General features: G+C 42.5%; 1 protein-coding gene across 1 annotated transcript in view; it reads right to left on the reverse strand.

Annotated features, from left to right (window-relative positions):
• Positions 1–5,304: 5,304 nt before the first annotated feature.
• ZMPSTE24 (zinc metallopeptidase STE24) overlaps positions 5,305–19,894 on the reverse strand; it is a 42,927-nt gene continuing 28,337 nt past the window's right edge. The window contains exons 8-10 of the mRNA XM_080801069.1: positions 13,306–13,410; positions 10,049–10,192; positions 5,305–7,021 (exon numbers count right to left, since the gene is read on the reverse strand). Of these exons, the coding sequence (XP_080657195.1) occupies positions 6,797–7,021; positions 10,049–10,192; positions 13,306–13,410 (474 nt within the window). The 3' untranslated portion in view covers positions 5,305–6,796. The remainder of the gene's footprint in view (positions 7,022–10,048; positions 10,193–13,305; positions 13,411–19,894) is intronic.

The following is a 19,894-nucleotide window of genomic DNA, read 5'->3' on the forward strand; positions in this document are numbered from 1 at the left end:
CCCTTCTCCGACCAGCAGGGCAAAGAACTCCTCTCACTAGCCCACCCCCAGTTGTCCCTCCCCTTCCTCCCACACCCACACCCACACAAACACATGTAACGTCTCAGTCCCCTTATCCCAACTGAGGGACAAACAGGAAAGATAAGCTGAGGCAGCCCCGCGGGCCAGAGGTGGCCTCAGCCTAAATGCTTGGAGAAATCCTGTATCACAGCATCCCAGCCCGCCCCCCACCTCCCCCAGGAGGCCCCACTTCCACGGTGGCTACTGGAGCAGGCTCAGGGGAGGAAGGGAAGAGGGTGGGAGCAGCAGGGAGGCAATTTGTACCTGGTGGGGAGGAGGGACCCCCTTCCTAGGCAGAGTCACGCCGCTGCGGGAAGCCTTGGGCTTAGCCAGTGTACACCTTGAGGTGTCCTCCAGTGCTGGCCCTGGGCTTTCCGTGGGTTTCTCTGCAACTTTCCAGAAATCAGGTCCACTGGAGGATTTCAGTTACCACTGGAGGATTTGATTTTGAATCTTAGGCAGAGTTATACCTCATTCCTATGACTCAGGCATCCAAAAGGGCTGAAAGGGGGCTGATGATTCCTAGGCAACAGTGCCTGATAGCCTTTCTAAGACTTTCTGGAGGCTGAATTTCACCAAGGAAAATTCCATGTCCTTAGTCTGATGCACAAGACTCTCCTAAGCATCTCTGACCTCATGTCTACACTGCACTCCAGCCATGCCAGCACCCGGGCGGCTCCTCACACAGGTTGCACCCCTGCTGGGATTGCTTTTCCCCACAATCCCATCCCTGCCAGTGTCCTCACTGCAGGTCTTTACTCCAGAGTGATCTTCTCATCCCCACCCTGATATCCCAGATTCCCTTCCCGGGCTTTATTCTCTCCCCTTTGTACTTGTCATTATTCAACAACATCATGTAAGCTCCACAGGGCAGCAACTTTGGTCCCTCGTTTGCTGCTCCATTCCCCAGCACCTAAAACATCACATGGTGACTACAGCAGGGAACCATGTATGGTATAATTAAAACTTGCTAAGAACTTAAGGGTGCACACACACACACACACACACACTGAAAAAGCACCTGAGAAGAAAAAAAGTTTCAAAACTGAAATCAAAACCAAACAAAAAAGATGCCTGGCACATAGCAAGCGTTCAATACATAGGAAGACCCCACCCATCAGCACACCAGGAAGGGATTTGGTCTCAGCTTGTGTGGGGCTGAGGCATGTTCCAAGATGGAACTTCTTTCACCATCAAGAAGGAATCTCCCCAACTGAACCAAGAGACAAAGTCTAGCGTAACAAAAATGAAGTAGGAACTCAACTTCCCTGTTTGCAATTAGGAAAAGGGAGATTCAGGACGCCTAATGGAGCATTGCATCAAGTCAGCCCAGTTCCCCCCAAAGGTTCAGCGGCTTCTCCTCCATCATGTAGCCTGTGAGGACTCAAGGTCCCAAACTTGTCCCTGGCAGAGCTCCAGGAGCCTGGAAGTTGGGATTTTGTTTCAAGTAACTCATTAAGTCACTAATCTTCCAACCCAAATGGCCAGCATCCAACCCACGCTGCTAAAATCAACAGTGACCAGGGCTTTCAGCCAGAGCTCTGGTGTTTTACTGACACACAGGGTCTCGAGGTGGCTGCTGGGTATTTTGGCACTTTCTGAAGTGGGCATCGATCTGGTAGAACCCGGTGGGCTCAGAAGCAGACGAGGTCCTCTGCCGGGTAAAGCACTGCATGAGAACAGCAGAGCAGCAGTCCAGAGGCTATGCTTGAGTATCTGGAGAAGGGCAGAGATATTCCCAGGATAAATGGTGACCTTGTTTCTCATCCACAGGACAAGGACCCACACAGCCAGTTGCTTTGGTTTCTGGGCCTGTCATGTCGCCCACGAGGTCACAATCAAGTCTAGTGGGTCTAGCTCTAGGTGGATGAGGAGAAATCTGTCCTATGCCCCTTTGCCTACCCTATCTGATAAAGACCTCAAACGCAACCTGTCCCAAACCAGACTCTCCCCTGCCACCAAACAGCTTCTTCACTGTACCCTATCTCAGTAACTAGTTCTACCATCTACCAGGTGCCCAGACCTGAAACCTGGGTCATCTTTAACTGCTTTGGCTTTCACCCCATCACTAATTCATCGCCAACCAGGGCAATCTCTCCTTTTCACTCATTTGTTCAGCAAATATCCCTTCATTCCACAAATACTGCTGTCTCCCCAGCTTGAACGTAAGCTCTGTGAAGACAGGGTGTTTCTGTTTTGCTCCCTGCTGGATTGCTGGGTCCTCTGGGCCTTCAACAATATACAGTATTTAGCAGGAACTTAATACCTATTAAATGAGTATTATTCGGGAAATGATCTGCTTTATTATGGCACACATACCCCTTGGGCCTGGCCCATCTTCCTCTACAGGCTCATTTCGCCTAACTTCTTGCAATTCCTAAAATGCCCCACATTCTGACGTTTTTACACCCGCTGTTCCCTGGAATGTCACTTCCGCCCTTCTTTAGTGGATTCCTACTCCTCTTTCAAAACTTGGATCATGTCCTTTGGTGATCCTCTCCTCCTTCCCAACTGCCAGCTCGGTTAGGCACTTTTGTTACTTGTGCTTATTTGCGTCATAGCAATTACGGTAAGTTATTAACAGTAACTATTACTATTAACCACTTACTGAGCTTTTATGATCAGATATCATGCTAAGCACCCTGCCGACGTGATCTCCTTCTGCCCTCAGAGCAATCCTGTGACACAGGTGTTACTCCCACTCATCATGTTAAAAAACACAGTAACTCTCTCAACCCCACTTCTACCTACTGCTACCATCCCATAGTTTTGCTCTCTTTTATGCGAACAGAATGTTGTCTGATTTGGCTACTAGCTTTCCACACTGTCCTTCTCAGACTGCTTTGCTGACTTCTCATCTCCCCCGTACACGAAGGTCAGAAGACAACATGGCTTGTCCTTGGACTCTTGTTCTCTCACTCCTCTCGTGATCTCCTTCAGTTTCGTGGCTTTAAATTCCATCCCTATGTCCCTGACCCAGACTTCACCTCTTAAATCAATCCATTTCTCCAAGTGCCTCCTCAACATCTCCCCTGAGAAGTCTGGTAGGCAAATCAAACTTAAGCGGTCCGCAGTGTGAGTCCCCACTTGCCCCTCCAGAATGCCCATCTCCTTCCTCCTTCCCCATCTGTAAATGGCAATTCCGTGCTTTCAGTTACTGAGGCTAAGTACACTGGAATCATCCTCTATTTTTTTTTTTTTTCTCACGCCCCATATCTGCTCCATCAGCAAATCCTGTTGGCTCACCCTTGAAGATACATCCAGAATCCAACCACTTCTCACCACCTCCCTGACTACCACCCAGGCACCATTTTTAGTGCTTGCCAGAAGTATTGCAAGAGCCTCTTAACTAGTCCTCTGGTAGCACCCTTGTTCCTCAACAGAGCAAGCGTAGTGATCCTGTTAAAACAGATTAGATCATATCACTTCTTGGCCCCAAACCCTCTGATGCCTTCCTCTGTACTCTAAGAAAAGCCGGAGTTCTTACAATGGCCTACAAGACCCTGTAAAATTTGCCTTGTCTCTACCTCTGATTGTATCTCCCACTATTTCTGTCTAGTACATTCCATCCCAGCCACTCTGGCCTTCTGGGGTTTCTCAAACACACCAGACTCACTCTCACATCAAGCCTTTATACTTGCTATTCCCTCCTCCTGGAATGTTCTTTCCCAAAACACCTGCCTCCTGCAAGTCACCTATTCACTTCCACCAGGTCTTCTTTGTTTGGACATTATCTCTAGCAACATCTTATGATCACTGTATTTTAAATTGCAACTCCTGGTATGCCAGGGGGGCTCGGTTGGTTAAGTATCCGATTCTTGGTTTCAGCTCAGGTCATGATCTCAGGGTTGTCAGATCGAGCTCCACATTGTGCTGTATGCTGTCAGTGGAGTCTGCTTGAAATTCTCTCTCTTCTTCTGTCCCTTCCTCTGCCTGCAGGCATATGCGTGCTCTCTCCAAAATACCTTTATAAAAAAATCTTTAAAACATTTTTAAATAAATACTTTAAAAAAAATTGCAACTCCCACTCCCCACACATATGCACACCTGTAAAAGGCTCTCCTTTTTTCCCAAAACATGTATCACTGTTTAATATCTATTATATACATATTCTATTGTCTATCTCCTTCATGCTAGAATGTAAACTCCATGAGGGAGCAATTCTCTGTCATATATTTACTAGCATATCCCCCAGCACCAAGAGAACACACCTTGGTACAGAGCAGGGACTCAGTATTTGCTAAGTAACATGTGGAGAACTGAAGGCTCAGTCATGTTTTCTTTGCACAGCACCTAGGACAGAACGTAAGGCTCTCAGGTAGTGCTTAGTAAGCTTCCTGCTAGTGATGAGAAAACACTCAAAACAGTCAAAGCAACATACTGCATATATGTGCAGAAGAATCCAAAGGATTGATGAAGAAGACCAAGCGGAAAAAGGCTTCCTCGGGGAGGGGAATGCCACACAATGGATTAAGGATGACAGTGAGACTATAAAGGCCAAGGGCAAGCTTGCACCATCAGTGGAACTAAAATTATTGAATTAATCCTAGGAACTCTATTCCTATCCTAAACAGAGGTAAGGATTGCTAGAAGCTCTCAGACTTCCACAAAGGGCCAAGTAAGACAAAAGCAGTGTATACTCTACCTTAGTGGAGACTCTACCTTCGATTCGGAGATCAACACGCTGAGGTCGTGCCATTTTACCCGAGGCCTGGATCTGCTTTGTCCTGGCCCTGCATATCCAGCGAGTATCAGGGTATAGAAGGCCTCCTCTTTCCTTGGCTGGCCTCTCTCCTCCTGCCCCTGATTGGTCAATACCTCGGGAACCCACCAGTACTGTCTGCCATCCCTATGCCTGTGCCATCCATACACTGGAGGGGACTAGGTCAAAACAATCACCTATTAACTAGCTAGTGACGGCTGCCCCAGGTAAAGGAGCCCAAGGAGGCAGGTGGAGCAGACCAGACAGGCCCAGGACCAACTGAGCTAACAGAAATGGAGGAGGGGTTCCAGAGGAAGCTTCTGAGGAAACATCAAGAACCAGCGGCGCTCTGGAGCGGAGCAGGAGGAAGGCACTGAGAAGGACAGGAGTGGCTGAGGCACGGGTGGTGCTGACGTCACTCAGCAGTGGGGCTGCTGCTTCCTACTCTTCACGACTAGCCCTCAGCTCTTCCGGGGTAATAAACATACATCTAGGTCACAAATGACACACAATTTTGTCAAATCAAAGACAAAGTCCATCAATCTGCATTGGCAATTTTTAATGTTTCACTTGTGCAGAACTCAAATTTGTATTTAAAGGCACAGAAGGAAGGAAAGGCAGTTATCACAGCGTGAATTCATGGATAAAGGATGCTGGATAAAAGCAAAAGACTGCTCCTCTTTAGCCTTAGGAAAATAAATAATGCAGTACTAAACTAGACCTTTATTTTTATTGTATTTCCATGTAAAGACATTACCCAAGTATGAGCTGAGTAAAAGACCTTCTGGCCAGATACCAAAGGTGCAGTTGATTCCACTTTGGAATAAACGCCCAGAAGGGAAACACTGCCAGAGAGTGGGAGCTCTAGGCAAAGTCAGTTCTCATTCAGAAAATGGACAGAGATTTGAAGCAGTCAAACACACAGCTCTGAAAACTGGAAATCTTTCATGATATTTGTTTTGAAAATAAAAATTAGCTGCATATCAAGAACTGTAATTTTCAAAAATGGAATCAGGCCTGATTAAATAGTACTTATGACCTCCTGATAAAAATTACAAAAATAAAAACCAAATCTCTTCTGTCCTTGAAAGAGATATAAAACTATATTTTTTCCTGAAATACCTTAAGAGAAACATCAGACCCTTATGTCTCTTAACATTTCCTTTCTTCTTCTTTCCACATTCTGGCACTTTAAAAATAGCAAAACCTGTTCAATAGGGCAATTTCTGCTAAGTGAAAGGATGTACTGTTTTTGAATAAAAGAGTATAAATGAGGAAAAAGCTGAAGGTTCTGAAAAATACTAGTTTACCCCTAACAGGATCATATCCACCATGTAGAAAGAAAGAAAAGACTGGTATTTTCCTAAAAACAAAAACAAAACCCAGTGATTTAAACATTCTAAACATAATTTATAATTTCAAAGCAGTATTAGAAGCTCCTGATCAGTGTGAAGCAAGAGACGGAACCCAGAAATTTGGTAGAACAGTAGAACGTATTCCTCACTGCTTTCATTTAATTAACACCAGCCTTACTGATTATTTTCTTCCTTATTTAAAACATTGATTGGCCACGTTAGATCACAATAGCATGAAAGCAAAAAGAAATCTCAAATATGAGCACGATGATTTGGGACCACTGTCTTTGCCTCACACAGAGGATGCTGAGGAGGTGTTCCTCTTTTAAACATATGCCCCTAAACACATTATATGCAGATTCCATATAAGTGTGCAAATAAAACAAATTTTATATTTTCTCAAGTAATTTTAAAAGTCGATGGTAAATTAGATGCTAAAGATAAAACCATGCCTTTTAAAAACATGAAGCCTCAAAATTTCTTCTGGTGTTTTTTTTTTTTTAAGAAATGGATTATTAAAATCATTTTTTGACATGAGATACTAAATGTATTTAAATCTGGGTTTTTCTGTACTTAATAATTTTCCTTTAAAAAAAAAAGTTTAAAAACATCAAGAGCTGGAACATGCTGCCAGGACAGAAATAATCAGAAATGTCTTCAGCCGCGGACTCTGGGCACCTCAGTCTTGTTTTGAGTTTTCCAAAGCTTGAAGCCTCTCCAGTAGTGGAGGGTGAGAGTAATGCCACATTGAAAACAGCCAGTCCGAAACAGGGAATCCCAAGTTATCTTTGTTTAGTTTGATTAAAGCAGAATATAAGTCTTTAGCTTTCCCAAGTTTCTTGGCAAATGCATCAGCTTGAAACTCAAATCTGCGGCTTAGGACAGTTAGGCAGAAAGAGAGAACCTGAAAAAGTAAAGAGAAGAGTTTTAACGACTGCCCCCGACGGCTGCATGAACAAGGCTGCAGGGGAGGTCAGCTCAGGATAAGCAGAGCAGCAGGCCCAAAGAAAGATCACTCATATTTAGAGAATCTGAGGTGGGGAATTATTAATTGAGCTCCCCCCCCCCCACAAGCAAACAGACCAGTAACAGATATATATCCAAATGAATGTGATTCTGACAAACAAAAACATGAATTTTTAAGAATCTGCCATGTGCCAGCCACTGAAGGAGGCACTGTACATATTCCCCAACAATCCCACATGGTAATTACTCTTACTGCTGTTTCACAGATGAGGAAGGTGACATTCAGAGGAGTGAAGTAACTTAGTGGAAGTCACAGAGCTAGAAGGTGCTGGCACTGCGAGTCTCGGTGGCTCCACCGACCACGCACACCGCCTTCCTCAGTGTCAGCGTTAAGTCGTGGTGATTTCCATTCAGACTCTTTCTTTCTCTATGAAAACGTATTTTTGCTCACTAATTCCACATAAGAGGCTATAGCCTCTAGTGACAACCTCAAAATTGAATTTTCTAGTGTCCTGAGCTATGGAAGCATTGCCAGAATATGTATCCAGTCACTGAAGATCAATGACCATTATAAAGGAGTCAAATTTCATTTGAAAATACAAATTTCTAGGGCAAAAACAATTTCTTTGTACACTGAAGAACTTCAGGATGAATGACATGACTTCTAGTTCTTACCTTGAAATACTTCAGCATTAAAACAAAAAATAAGTCTCTTATTTGTACCTCTCACTGCTACTAGCAGATAGAGAGTTTCAAAATAAAGTCTGGGAGTTCCTAATACCTTCTTAACCATATATAAAGCTATTATCTGAATTCTGCCTGCAATTTCTTTCTATATCTTGAATAGTTTTTTAGGACAGGATCATTATGTGGTTGGTCCCTATCGACCTATGTGAATCTCTTATTAAAGACGTAAGTAAAAACATAGGAAGATACTATACCTGCACCTTCCTGCTCTGCTGTAGGCTTCTAGACTCTTAATAGGGCAATTTTCCCAGGAAAACAGCTCTTTCCTATCATGCCTCCTTTTTTTTCTTTTAAAGAAAGAATGTCATATTGGTTTTTTTTTTTTAAATTGTATTTATTTATTTGTCGGGGTGGGGGCACAGGCAGGGGGAGTGGAGGCCCAGGGAAAAGTGGGTTCCTTGCTCAGTGAGGAGCCCAATGCAGGACTCAATCCCAGGCCCCTGGGATCATGACCTGAGCCGAAAGCAGTCACTTAAGCGACTGAGCCACCCAGGCGTCCCTCCTATCATGCTTTCTTAAACACTGACATTAAGCATAAGTTTTTTTGTTTAAATATCTAGTCCTTTTGAAACAAATCTTCTGGGTAAGATTTTTTAAGCAGTTGCTAGCATCTCTGCAGATTAATCACACTTCAAATTACTCTAATACCCAGCATTTATTTAGGTGGTTTTAGAAGTGAACTCAACCACTCAATATAAGGAAGCAAACAAGCAAACAAAAACCGTCTGCACAGCCGCATTAGCTGCCACAAAGGATAACCACTAATACTGTGCGCGCCTCTACTAATACTGTGCGTGCCTCTACTTCGAATAGGACCCTTCAAATCAGGCCAGATCTAGTAACTGCTACTTCATGAGTCCGATGATCTGGTTTTCCCATCTACGGTAGGTTAAGGATGAAAACTAGAAAAGGATAACGATAAGGCAAAGTCACATTTGACAGTAATGGATTATCAGCCTGACAGTGAGGAAGAGACAAAAAAAGTTAAACAAACAGCATAACTGCTTAAAAGGCAAAGTAGTGGGGGGTCATGTAGTATACATAGCTCACTGTCCCTAAGGCATGCCTGAACTGTGACAGAAGACAGAAATGGTAGTATCATTAAAAAGTGTTCTCTCGGGGCGCCTGCCTGGCTCACTCAGTGTAGCATGCAACTCTTGATCTCGGGGTTGTGAGCTCAAGCCCCACATTGGGTATAGAGGTCACTTAAAAATAAAATCTTAAAAAAAAAAAAGTGTCTCTAACCTCTTTAAGCAGTAACAAACTGCACAAGGCATTTTTATAAATATTTTCAGTTAAAAAAAAAAAAAGATTTTAAAGGTAGTAAATCTCAGTGCTTTGGAAAATTTTTAAAAATTTAAAATTTAGTTTATGTGGACAATGCTAGGCAAATATGATCTATTCCTCTCTATTTTTCTTTCCAAACTTTTCCCCCTCTGTAATGGAGAAACAGGATACATTTGGTTTATCTCAAAATCTTTATAACCTGTCTCAAAGAAAGAATCGTTCTGAATGGAGACATCTCAAAATCCCCAATATTATTTCTTGGCTTAATGATTTCTTGGCTTAATTTATCAAATATCATACATGTTGTCACTATCAGATTTGTTAATACACAGTCACATCAATCCATGCCTTACCACCTGCATGGAGTCCCCCTACTGAGCAATCTGAGTAGTGGTTCTTAAAATTTACTTACCATAATACACCCAATTTTGATTTAAAGGGCCTGTGATGGGACCCCCAAGGCTGTTCTGAAGTGGGCAGTCAGAGAACAGACCAGAGGAACAGTGTCATACAGCCTCCCACATCTAGCCATATATATACTCAACTATCACTGTTCCATTCCCTCACACACAGAACATGTTCCTCCAAGCACTGGGGAATATGTGACTGAGGACATAGCATTCCAATAGTTAATCTCCATCTACCAAGTCTTCGAGATACATGTTAGATCAAGGTTTCTACGACCAAAGTCTAGTCCTCCACTCCCCTGCCCCGCCCCCCCCGCCCCCACTAATAGTATGCAAGCATTTGTTCATTTGGGCTTGGGTTTTTCTGCTACTTTCTTAGATGCACCAGTCAATCAAGGGACTAAAAGACTTTGTTTCATCTACTTGTTAAAACCATAGCTTTCTTTATTTCTTTCACTATCCTAAAGGTACTAGATTTGAAATGCAAGGGCATATATGAGATAGCTTTAATGATTATACATTACCTCATTATAAGGTGAAAAAATAAACTGGAAGATGATCAATAATCCAATGAGAGTGGGCTGGCTGGTATGAAAACCAAATGCAGCAAAAAGCTCCTTTCGACCAATTAATACGGCAAACAAGAAGAAACACAGGAAAGAATTCATCTAGAAAAAAAGACACAAAACTTCTAACTACATAATAAGGTAATTTCACTGTGGGATCAGAAGCATGAAAAAACTAGAATCAGACATCAGGGTGTGATTCTAAGAATGGTGTTAGTGTAATCACAGAAAAAGTTATTCTAGAAAGAAAAGTAAAACTTCCCCAAATGTCTAAGCTGTATAGTTTTCCAAAAGAACAGGCTTAAGTGGAGCCTCCTATGACTGAGGGTTTGAAGTGGCCAACAGCAACGGAGTATCTTCTTTCTGTAGAAAATTGAAGGGCTAGAATGGATTCTGGCTTTGTTTGCACTAAATCATAATCAGACACAAGGCCTTCCACCTCACCTTGGTATGGAAGCTCCAAAAAAACAAGATTCCCTTAAATACTCTTTTTTTATTTTTAAAGATTTTATTTATTTGTTAGAGAGAGAGCACAAGCAGGGAGAGCAGCAGGCAGAGCAGGCAGAGGGAGAAGCAGGCTCCCCACTGGGCAGGGAGCCCAATGTGGGACTTGAACCTGGGATCATGACCTGAACCAAAGGCAGACGCTTAACCGACTGAGCCACCTAGGTGTCCCACCTTGAATACTCTTTAGGACCACTGGAGCTGCACTGAGTAGTTAGGACCAAGAAAAAAGCAGCTGTATCTTTAACAATAAACGAGAGGAAAAAAAAATCAAAAGTCTGCACCAAAATATGAGTAAAGGGGTACTGGAGTAAGGTTGGAGAACAAATACCATTCTTCCCCTTGGCAGGTCAGGATCTTGGAGGCCAGAGGTACCATATGTGAATGTGCTGCTCCAAACCATTTGTCAGATGACCCCAAAGCTATCAGCTAAGAGTGAGGCTAGGCACAAGGTTCGCCAGCTGGCCCAGGAAGGAGTGCAAGCAGCTCTGCCATTCAGTCCTCGTAACTCAGTGGAGCCACCATGACAAGCTCCAACAGAAAACTTCACACACAGGGAAGGCCCCTAGGATTATAAGCTATGTGTGCCATTTATGTCAAGTAACTACTTGCCTTTTGAAAAACAACTTTGCTTTGCTACTGGGCCCATCCAGAGACTGACTCCTGACCATCGGACACTAGGATCCTGCATTTTGAGCTGCCCCTCCTAAACTGACCCACCTATAGCCAGGAAACTGCTCCGCCCTGAAGCACTCCAACATCAGCCTAAGTGGCATACATGCAAATGGGAATGAAGGATGTCACAAAGAGAGAAGTTAAATGAGCAAGTGGCTCATACTCCCACTATCCCAACTCCTGCCACTCCGCACCACTCAGTCAACCCTTACTCACAGGGAGCTCCCTATGATCATTAATTGAGGATAAAAAATTTGAGCACATTTTACAAATAATACAATATGCTGGCACTGGCTGAAAGGGGACTGCTGTGGCATTACAGAATCACTTGGGGCTGTGTCTGGAAAACAGCAGTGAAGGAAATACTCTCAGTGAGGGAAATTTTAGGTAGTATATCTAAATTTTAGGTGGTCTGGAAGAATAGAAGGTCTGAGCTCAGACTATATAATCACTGGCAAATAATGGTATGGCTGAATGATCAGGGCCTTGGAATGAACTCCAGGACGGCTAACAAGATCTGGAAAAGAGGTATGCGGAAAAAGTTCCAAAATTATCCCAGAGTACAATAATACTTTCGCCCAATGTGGATGTTCACTAAAAGAATCCACAGTAGGGGCGCCTGGGTGGCTCAGTGGGTTCAAGCCTCTGCCTTCAGCTCAGGTCATGATCCCGGGGTCCTGGGATCAAGCCCCACATCGGGCTCTCTGCTCAGAAGGGAGCCTGCTTCCGCCCCCCCCCCCCCCGCCTACTTGTTATCTCTGTCTGTCAAATAAATATACAAAATCTTAAAAAAAAAAAAAAAAAAAAGAATCCACAGTAAAGGAGACTGTCAATAAGGTAGAGAAGATACCTGCTGTGTGGATGTTAGCCGGCTTCTCTCCCCAGCCACTCTAGGACTTGGTCAAGGAACTCTTGAACAAAGTGGCCAAGGTGCCAGGGCTGGAGTCAGTGCATTAGGCAACAACCCAGACATCCCCCCACTGGCTTTCACTGAGTGCACAGTCTATTAGAAGGGGCAGTCAACTCCACCCTGGATCAGGCACCACACACCACAGACCAGCCCACTACCTCGAGGTAGCCTGATTCCACTGCACACCTTCCTTTATGAAAACAGCATTGACTTTCCTCTTTAGACCAAATACTTGAACTCGGATTTAGACTTATTTACTGTCTTACTCATTGCCATCTATCCACACAACTAGCCTCAAGCCACAGATTCATTTTCTACTGAAAGATGCAAGGCAACAGAAGGGCCGATAGGGGCTCACAAGCCTTCTCATGCAGACCGTCACCAGAACCGGTGGGCCTTTAGAAAGGTACGAAGACCCACTTCTGATCCTTATATAGTTCCTAAGTATGGTGATTGGACAGTTACGCTGTTGTGTGGTATCTGCCTCCCTCAAATCTTGTTACCTTGGCACATTACCCCTCTGACAGGAAAACAAAACAAAAACAAATACCCACTTCAGACTGGGTTTAAGGCCACATCTGCTCAGAAGCAGTCAACAGGATATAGTGCTATTTTGCCCAAAGCCTGACAACTGTGGTAACTGCTGCTTTACAGCTGACTTACACCCCACAGGAGGAATGTTACAGGAACTGTTACTTTCTTCTCTATAGCCACTACAGGTCTCTTCAATAGTGGCTTGTCAGTGAGAAAGTTTAAAAAGAAAGAATTTTAATTAATGTCCAGCTTATCAAGGCACAAGGCTTTTTGATCTTCGCAGTTCCTAGAGCTGAGTGACTGGAGGTGGCCATAATGGTGGCAACAGCAATAAACACTGACATGGTCCTTACCGCTTCCACACACTACTCCAAACTCTTTACATGCCTTAGCTCATTTATTCTCACATCAGTCAAGATGTAAGACTGGGATAGAGACAGAGAGAGCTTAAGGAACTTGCCTGAGGTCACAGGTAGTAAGTCAGGGAGCCGTGAGATGAAGCCACCTCTCCACCAGACCACCTCTCCTGCCTGCCATACTTCCCCTTCGTTGACTATCATGCCATAAAAAGAGAACTGTCACTCCCACTTACCTGGCTGATAATGATATTTTTGACTGTGTGTCCCAACTTCCAGTGCCCCAGTTCATGGCCAAGTACAGCAAGCACCTCCTCATTTTTACATCCTTGTTTCTTATTCTAAATCAAAGAACGCATTGAAAATAAATTAACAACCTTCAAAAAGTTTATGCCTTTTAACCCAGTAAGAGGCCTTCTTAGATTCTAACTAACTTAAGAAAACAATCAGACCTTTATGCAAAACTTCTCATCCACTTAATATAACATTCTCTGAATTACTCCATGGTAGACACTGGGTTAAACACTGGAGAAAGAATCATGAACATGACAGTATTCCCTGACTTCATGAAGCTTACAGTCTAATTTGGATTAGGAAAAAAGAATGTTAAAAATATAAATATCAATAGACAATATTTAAATAAATCATGACAAAGTTATATGACAGCCATATTGTTTCCAAAATTACGTTCTGACATGGGAAAATGGTTTATTAGGTGAAGAAAGCATGATACAAAACTAAAAATAATGATTCCAATTAAAACTAAAATTAATGATTCTAATTATGAAAAAGTGTAAATGTAAAATAAAAACACAAATACAGAAAACAAGCTGGATGTGTATCAAATGTTAACAGCAGCTTTTTCTATATGATACAATTATAGTGATGTTTAACTGTTCTGTATCTTTCCTATAATCCAAATTACCTACAAATAAGCACGTATCACTTATGATAACCCCAATACACCATGAATTGCCCTTTAAAAAATTGAGACTTCCAAGTTAAGATGGCAGAAAGAACATTCACAATTCACAACTAATGTGACTCCTTCCAAAATCCCCAATAAAACTATAGTCAAGGGAACTTTTTAAAAAGATATAAACCCGCATGGATGGGCAAAACATGAAAGGTGACTACAGCAACATTCTGGAAGCAGGAAAGCAGATGGGCATATGAACAGACTTAGCAGATAAAGAAAGCTGACTCACAAGGCAGCAGTAGACCAAACAGAAACAGCCTGATTTACACCACACAGTCTGCAAAGGGCTTGCGAACTAACAACTCTAGGTACTTCTGGAACTGGGAGAAAAGGGGAAGGCTCTACAATAAGAATTGGGTACGAGAGGTTTCAGAAGTGGTTAAAGCTCCAGATTCCTTCTTCAACTCCACACCAAAAGGCAACTGCTCGTCCCTCATTGTGGCAAGAGCCCGAACATTTATTTTCTCCGGACAGGGCAAAAGAAGAGAACCTTTCAAACAAGGGTTGGGGATAGCGGAGGACTAGAGTGCACTAGCAACAGACTATGTATCTGGTCAGTTGTAGGTAGGGTATGCTGAATACTGACAACCCTCTCTCCTGACCCAGTCTTCTCCCTGCACCGGCTCCCAGAACACTACCCTCCAGGCAGAAGATCAAAAGAGTACTCCCTGGGAACTCTGACCACTCCACCAGGAAAGGCTGGAGGATACTAACACCAGGTGTTGTCTGGCCAAGAAGCCCACATAGGCCAGCCTATAGCGAAGCCCAAAGTGAACATGCCTTATCGACAGGCTCAGAGATTCCAATCAAGTTTTTAATCCCATTCTCCTACTAAGGAGTAGACAACCAAGAATTACCAGATAGATGAGGGAAGTTGTTAAGATGGGAGATCCAGAAAAAGAGCAGTATGGAAGAAATAGACATTATATAAGGAGAAAATTTTAATTTTTTCGAAACCCTTCAAGACATATGAAGACTGGGCCAGGAAAGGTGAAAAAAATAAGTACAAAAATTGCTAACGTTTACTAAACAATGACTACATAGGCCCTCTGTGCTAAATACTTAATTATCTCATTTATACACCACAACCACCATATGACATAATTCTTATTATTTCCACTTTATGGTTCAGAAAATCTAGGGACAGGGAAGTTAACTAATTTTCCTCTGGCCATGCAGCCAAAGTCTGGCATCTAAAGCCAGGAAGTCTGGTGCCAGAGACCTGTGCTTTCAACTTCTACACAACTATGGATGTAAAAGTAAATTATTCAACATTCATCAATCAAATAAAATAATTTTAGTTGACACATGTGTAACCACTTGCATATTATTACAGTACCGCAAAATAATTAAACATAAATGGCAGATGGTCATATCAATGATGAAATATGTTTACTAAGCCACAAAAAATCATTTATAAACTTTCCAGATTCAATGTAAACAGCGCCAATACACAATGAACAATGTAATCTTATACACACTCACACATGTATACACACATATTCACTCATTAACACAAACATACACACACACCCACCACTAGATGCTAGCTTCTGGCAGTGTTACTAATTAAATAGTCTGAAAAACTCTCAGATATCTAAAAATGCTTAACAGGTTACAAATATTCTTTTAAAAATTTTTTAAAAGATTTTATTTATTCATTTATTGGAGAGAAAGAGAGAGAAAGTACGCACACGAGTGGGAAGGGGGCAGAGGGAAAGGGAGAAACAGGTTCCCAGCTGAGTAGAGAGCCCCGCATGGGGCTCCATCCCAGGACTCTGAGACCATGACCTAGCCAAAATCAGCCATTTAACTGTCTGAGCCACCCGCCCCATAAATATCCTTTTAGACATATAGTTTAGTTCATTAGAAAGTAAGGGAAAGCCAAAGGTGAGGAGTTGAAATTGAGATCCTTTGCACAAATCCATGAAGAACTATACTCTGAGTCAGATCACGTAAGCTAGAAAAAAATACCATGGCAAAATCACCCAAACGTGTAAAGTCTTACCTAAAATGGGGAAAAAAAAGCCTCTGAGCAAAGAATCTATACTCAGAAAACTATAAAGTACTAATGAAAGAAATTGAGGAAGACACAAAGAAATGGAAAAATGTTCCATGCTCACGGATTGGAAGAACAAATATTGTGAAAATGTCTATGCTACCTAAAGCAATCTACACATTTAATGCAATCCCTATCAAAATCCCATCCAGGGCACCTGGGTGGCTCAGTGGGTTAAGCCTCTGCCTTTGGCTCGGGTCATGATCTCAGGGTCCTGGGATCGAGCCCCGCATCGAGCTCTCTGCTCAGCAGGGAGCCTGCTTCCTCCTCTCTCTCTCTGCCTGCCTCTCTGCATACTTGTGATCTCTGTCAAAAAAATAAATAAAATCTTAAAAAAAAAAATCCCATCCATTTTTTTCAAAGATATAGAACAAATAATCCTAAAATTTATGTGGAATCAGAAAAGACCTCGAATAGCCAAAGGAATATTGAAAAAGAAAGCCAAAGCTGGCATCACAATTACAGACTTCAAGCTCTATTACAAAGCTGTCATCATCAAGACAGTATGGTACTGGCACAAAAACAGACATATAGATCAATGGAACAGAATAGAGAGCCCAGAAATAGACCCTCAACTCTATGGTCAACTAATCTTCGACAAAGCAGGAAGGAATGTCCAATGGAAAAAAGAAAGCCTCTTCAACAAATGGTGCTGGGAAAATTGGACAGCCACATGCAGAAAAATGAAATTGGACCATTTCCTTACACCACACACGAAAATAGACTCAAAATGGATGAAGGACCTCAATGTGAGAAAGGAATCCATCAAAATCCTTGAGGAGAGAAAAAAAAAAAAATCCTTGAGGAGAACACAGGCAGCAACCTCTTTGACCTCAGCCGCAGCAATTTCTTCCTAGGAACATCGCCAAAGGCAAGGGAAGCAAGGGCAAACATGAACTATTGGGACTTCATCAAGATCAAAAGCTTTTGCACAGCAAAGGAAACAGTCAATGAAACCAAAAGACAACTGACAGAATGGGAGAAGATACTTGCAAACGACATATCAGATAAAGGGCTAGTATCCAAAATCTATAAAGAGCTTAGCAAACTCAATACCCAAAGAACAAATAATCCAATCAAGAAATGGGCAGAGGACATGAACAGACATTTCTGCAAAGAAGACATCCAGATGGCCAATAGACACATGAAAAAATGCTCCACATCACTCGGCATCAGGGAAATACAAATCAAAACCACAATGAGATACCACCTCACACCAGTCAGAATGGCTAAAATTAACAAGTCAGGAAATGACGGATGCTGGCAGGATGCGGAGAAAGGGGAACCCTCCTACACTGTTGGAGGGAATGCAAGCTGGTACAACCACTCTGGAAAACAGCATGGAGGTTCCTCAAAAGCTGAAAATAGAGCTACCCTATGACCCAGCAATTGCACTACTGGGTATATACCCTAACGATACAAACGTGGAGCTCCGAAGGGGCACGTGCACCCGAATGTTTATAGCAGCAATGTCCACAATAGCCAAACTATGGAAAGAACCTAGATGTCCATCAACAGATGAATGGATAAAGAAGATGTGGTATATATATACAATGGAATACTATGCAGTCATCAAAAGAAATGAAATCTTGCCATTTGCGACGACGTGGATGGAACTAGAGGGTACTATGCTTAGCGAAATAAGTCAATCGGAGAAAGACAACTATCATATGATCTCCCTGATATGAGGAAGTAGAGATGCAATGTGGAGGTTTGGGGGGTAGGAAAAGAAAAAATGAAAGAAGGTGGGATCAGGAGCAAGACAAACCATAAAAGACTCAATCTCACAAAACAAGCTGAGGGTTGCTGGGGGGAGGGGGGTCAGGAGAGGGTGGCGGGGTTATGGACATTGGGGAGGGTATGTGCTATGGTGAGTGCTGTGAAATGTGTAAACCTGGCGATTCACAGACCTGTACCCCTGGGGATAAAAATACATTATATGTTTATTAAAAAATTTAAAAATTAACAAAAAAATTTTTTAAAGCCTCTGATTAAAAATCAAAATCATGGGGCCCCTGGGTGGCTCAGAGGGTTAAACCTCTGCCTTTGGCTCAGGTCATGGTCTCAGGGTCCTGGGATAGAGCCCCCCATCGGGCTCTCTGCTTGGCAGGGAGCCTGCTTACCCCTCTCTCTCTGCCTGCCTCTCTGCCTACTTGTGATCTCTCTGTGTCAAATAAATAAATAAAATCTTAAAAAAAAATCAAATCAGGGGTGCCTGGGTGGCTCAGTGGGTTAAGCCTCTGCCTTCGGCTCAGGTCATGATCCCAGGGTCCTGGGATCGAGCCCCGCATCGGGCTCTCTGCTCAGCGGGGGGCCTGCTTCCCCCTCTCTCTCTGCCTGCCTCTCTGCCTACTTGTGACCTCTCTCTGCCAAATAAATAAAATCCTTTAAAAAAAAATCAAATCAAATCAAAATCAAAATCATGAGTGGTATGGTCCAGAAAAATCCCAAACTGAGAGATTAAAGTACTTCCAGTTTGGTAGCATTGGGGACAGATGACAGAAGCAAATGCAAATCCTCTAAATGAGGACTGTACCCTAAACTCAGACCCCTCAGGATTCCTAAAGATTAAAATCAGTGATGCATTTTGAGCTCACAATAAAAATTGCCAAAGACTTCAAAAAATGATGGAACAATGAGTAAGAACAGAAAAAATAAAGAGCATCATTAGCTCCATAGGACTTTAGATAATGGAACTATTAGATACAAAATACTTTTAAAATACTTTACACAAAAAAGACATCTAAGAACATGAAGAAGAACAGGAGATTTCCATAAACAACCAAACTGATTTGAAAAAGAAACAAACAGAGCTTTAAAATTAAAACACAATGGGCTGGTTAAAGAATGGAATAAATATACCCAGAGAAAGAATCAGTGCACTGGAATGTAGAGACAAAAAGACGGAAAATATAAAAAAGTGATTACCACTTGTGGAAGACAGAATGAGCTATGTATGTATCATTCATGTAAATGGATACGGATGTAACATTCACCTAACTGGAACTGCAGAAAGATAGACTGGTGAGAATGGGAAAGAGGCAACACTTGAATGTGTAATTGGTTAAGAATTCTTAAAACTTCAGGAAAGATCTAATTTGTTCAATATAGGAACAACAATACATCCCAAGTAGGACTGAGATAAAGAAGTCCATACCCGCAGAACATGAAAATCAAAGAGAAATCTTAAGAACAACCACAGAGAGCTATAAAGAAATGACAATAAGCCCAGAGCAGATGTTTTCAACAGGAACAAAGTAAGCTAAAACATAATGGAATGGCATCTCTCTCTCTTTTTTTTTTTAATTTTATATATTTGAGAGAAAGAGAGCGAGCATAGGCAGGGGAAGGCAGGAGAGAGAGAGAGAGAAGTAGACTGATGTGGGCCTCGATCCCAGGACCCTGGGATTATGACCTGAGTTGAAAGCAGACGTTTAACCAACTGAGCCACCCAGGCACCCTAGAATGGCATCTTTAAAGTACTAAGATAACGGGGCACCTGGGTGGCTCAGTTGGTTAAGTGTCCGCCTTTAGCTCAAGTCGTGATCCCAGTGTTCTGGATCAAACCCCAGGTGGGGCTCCCTGCTCAGCTGGGAGTCTGCTTCTCCCTCTCCTTTTTCCTCTCCCCTCTATTTGTGTTCTCTCTCACTATCTCTCTCTCTAATAAATATTTAAAAATAAAAATAAAGTGCTAAGATAAATAACTCAATAAGAGAGTCCTGAATTGGCATTCAAGAATGAGAATGAAATAAAAACAAAATCCAGAAATGTCCAAATGTCCAAAAAC

This window comes from Martes martes (assembly GCF_963455335.1).
Source record: "Martes martes genome assembly, chromosome: 4".
Lineage (NCBI taxonomy): Eukaryota > Metazoa > Chordata > Mammalia > Carnivora > Mustelidae > Martes > Martes martes.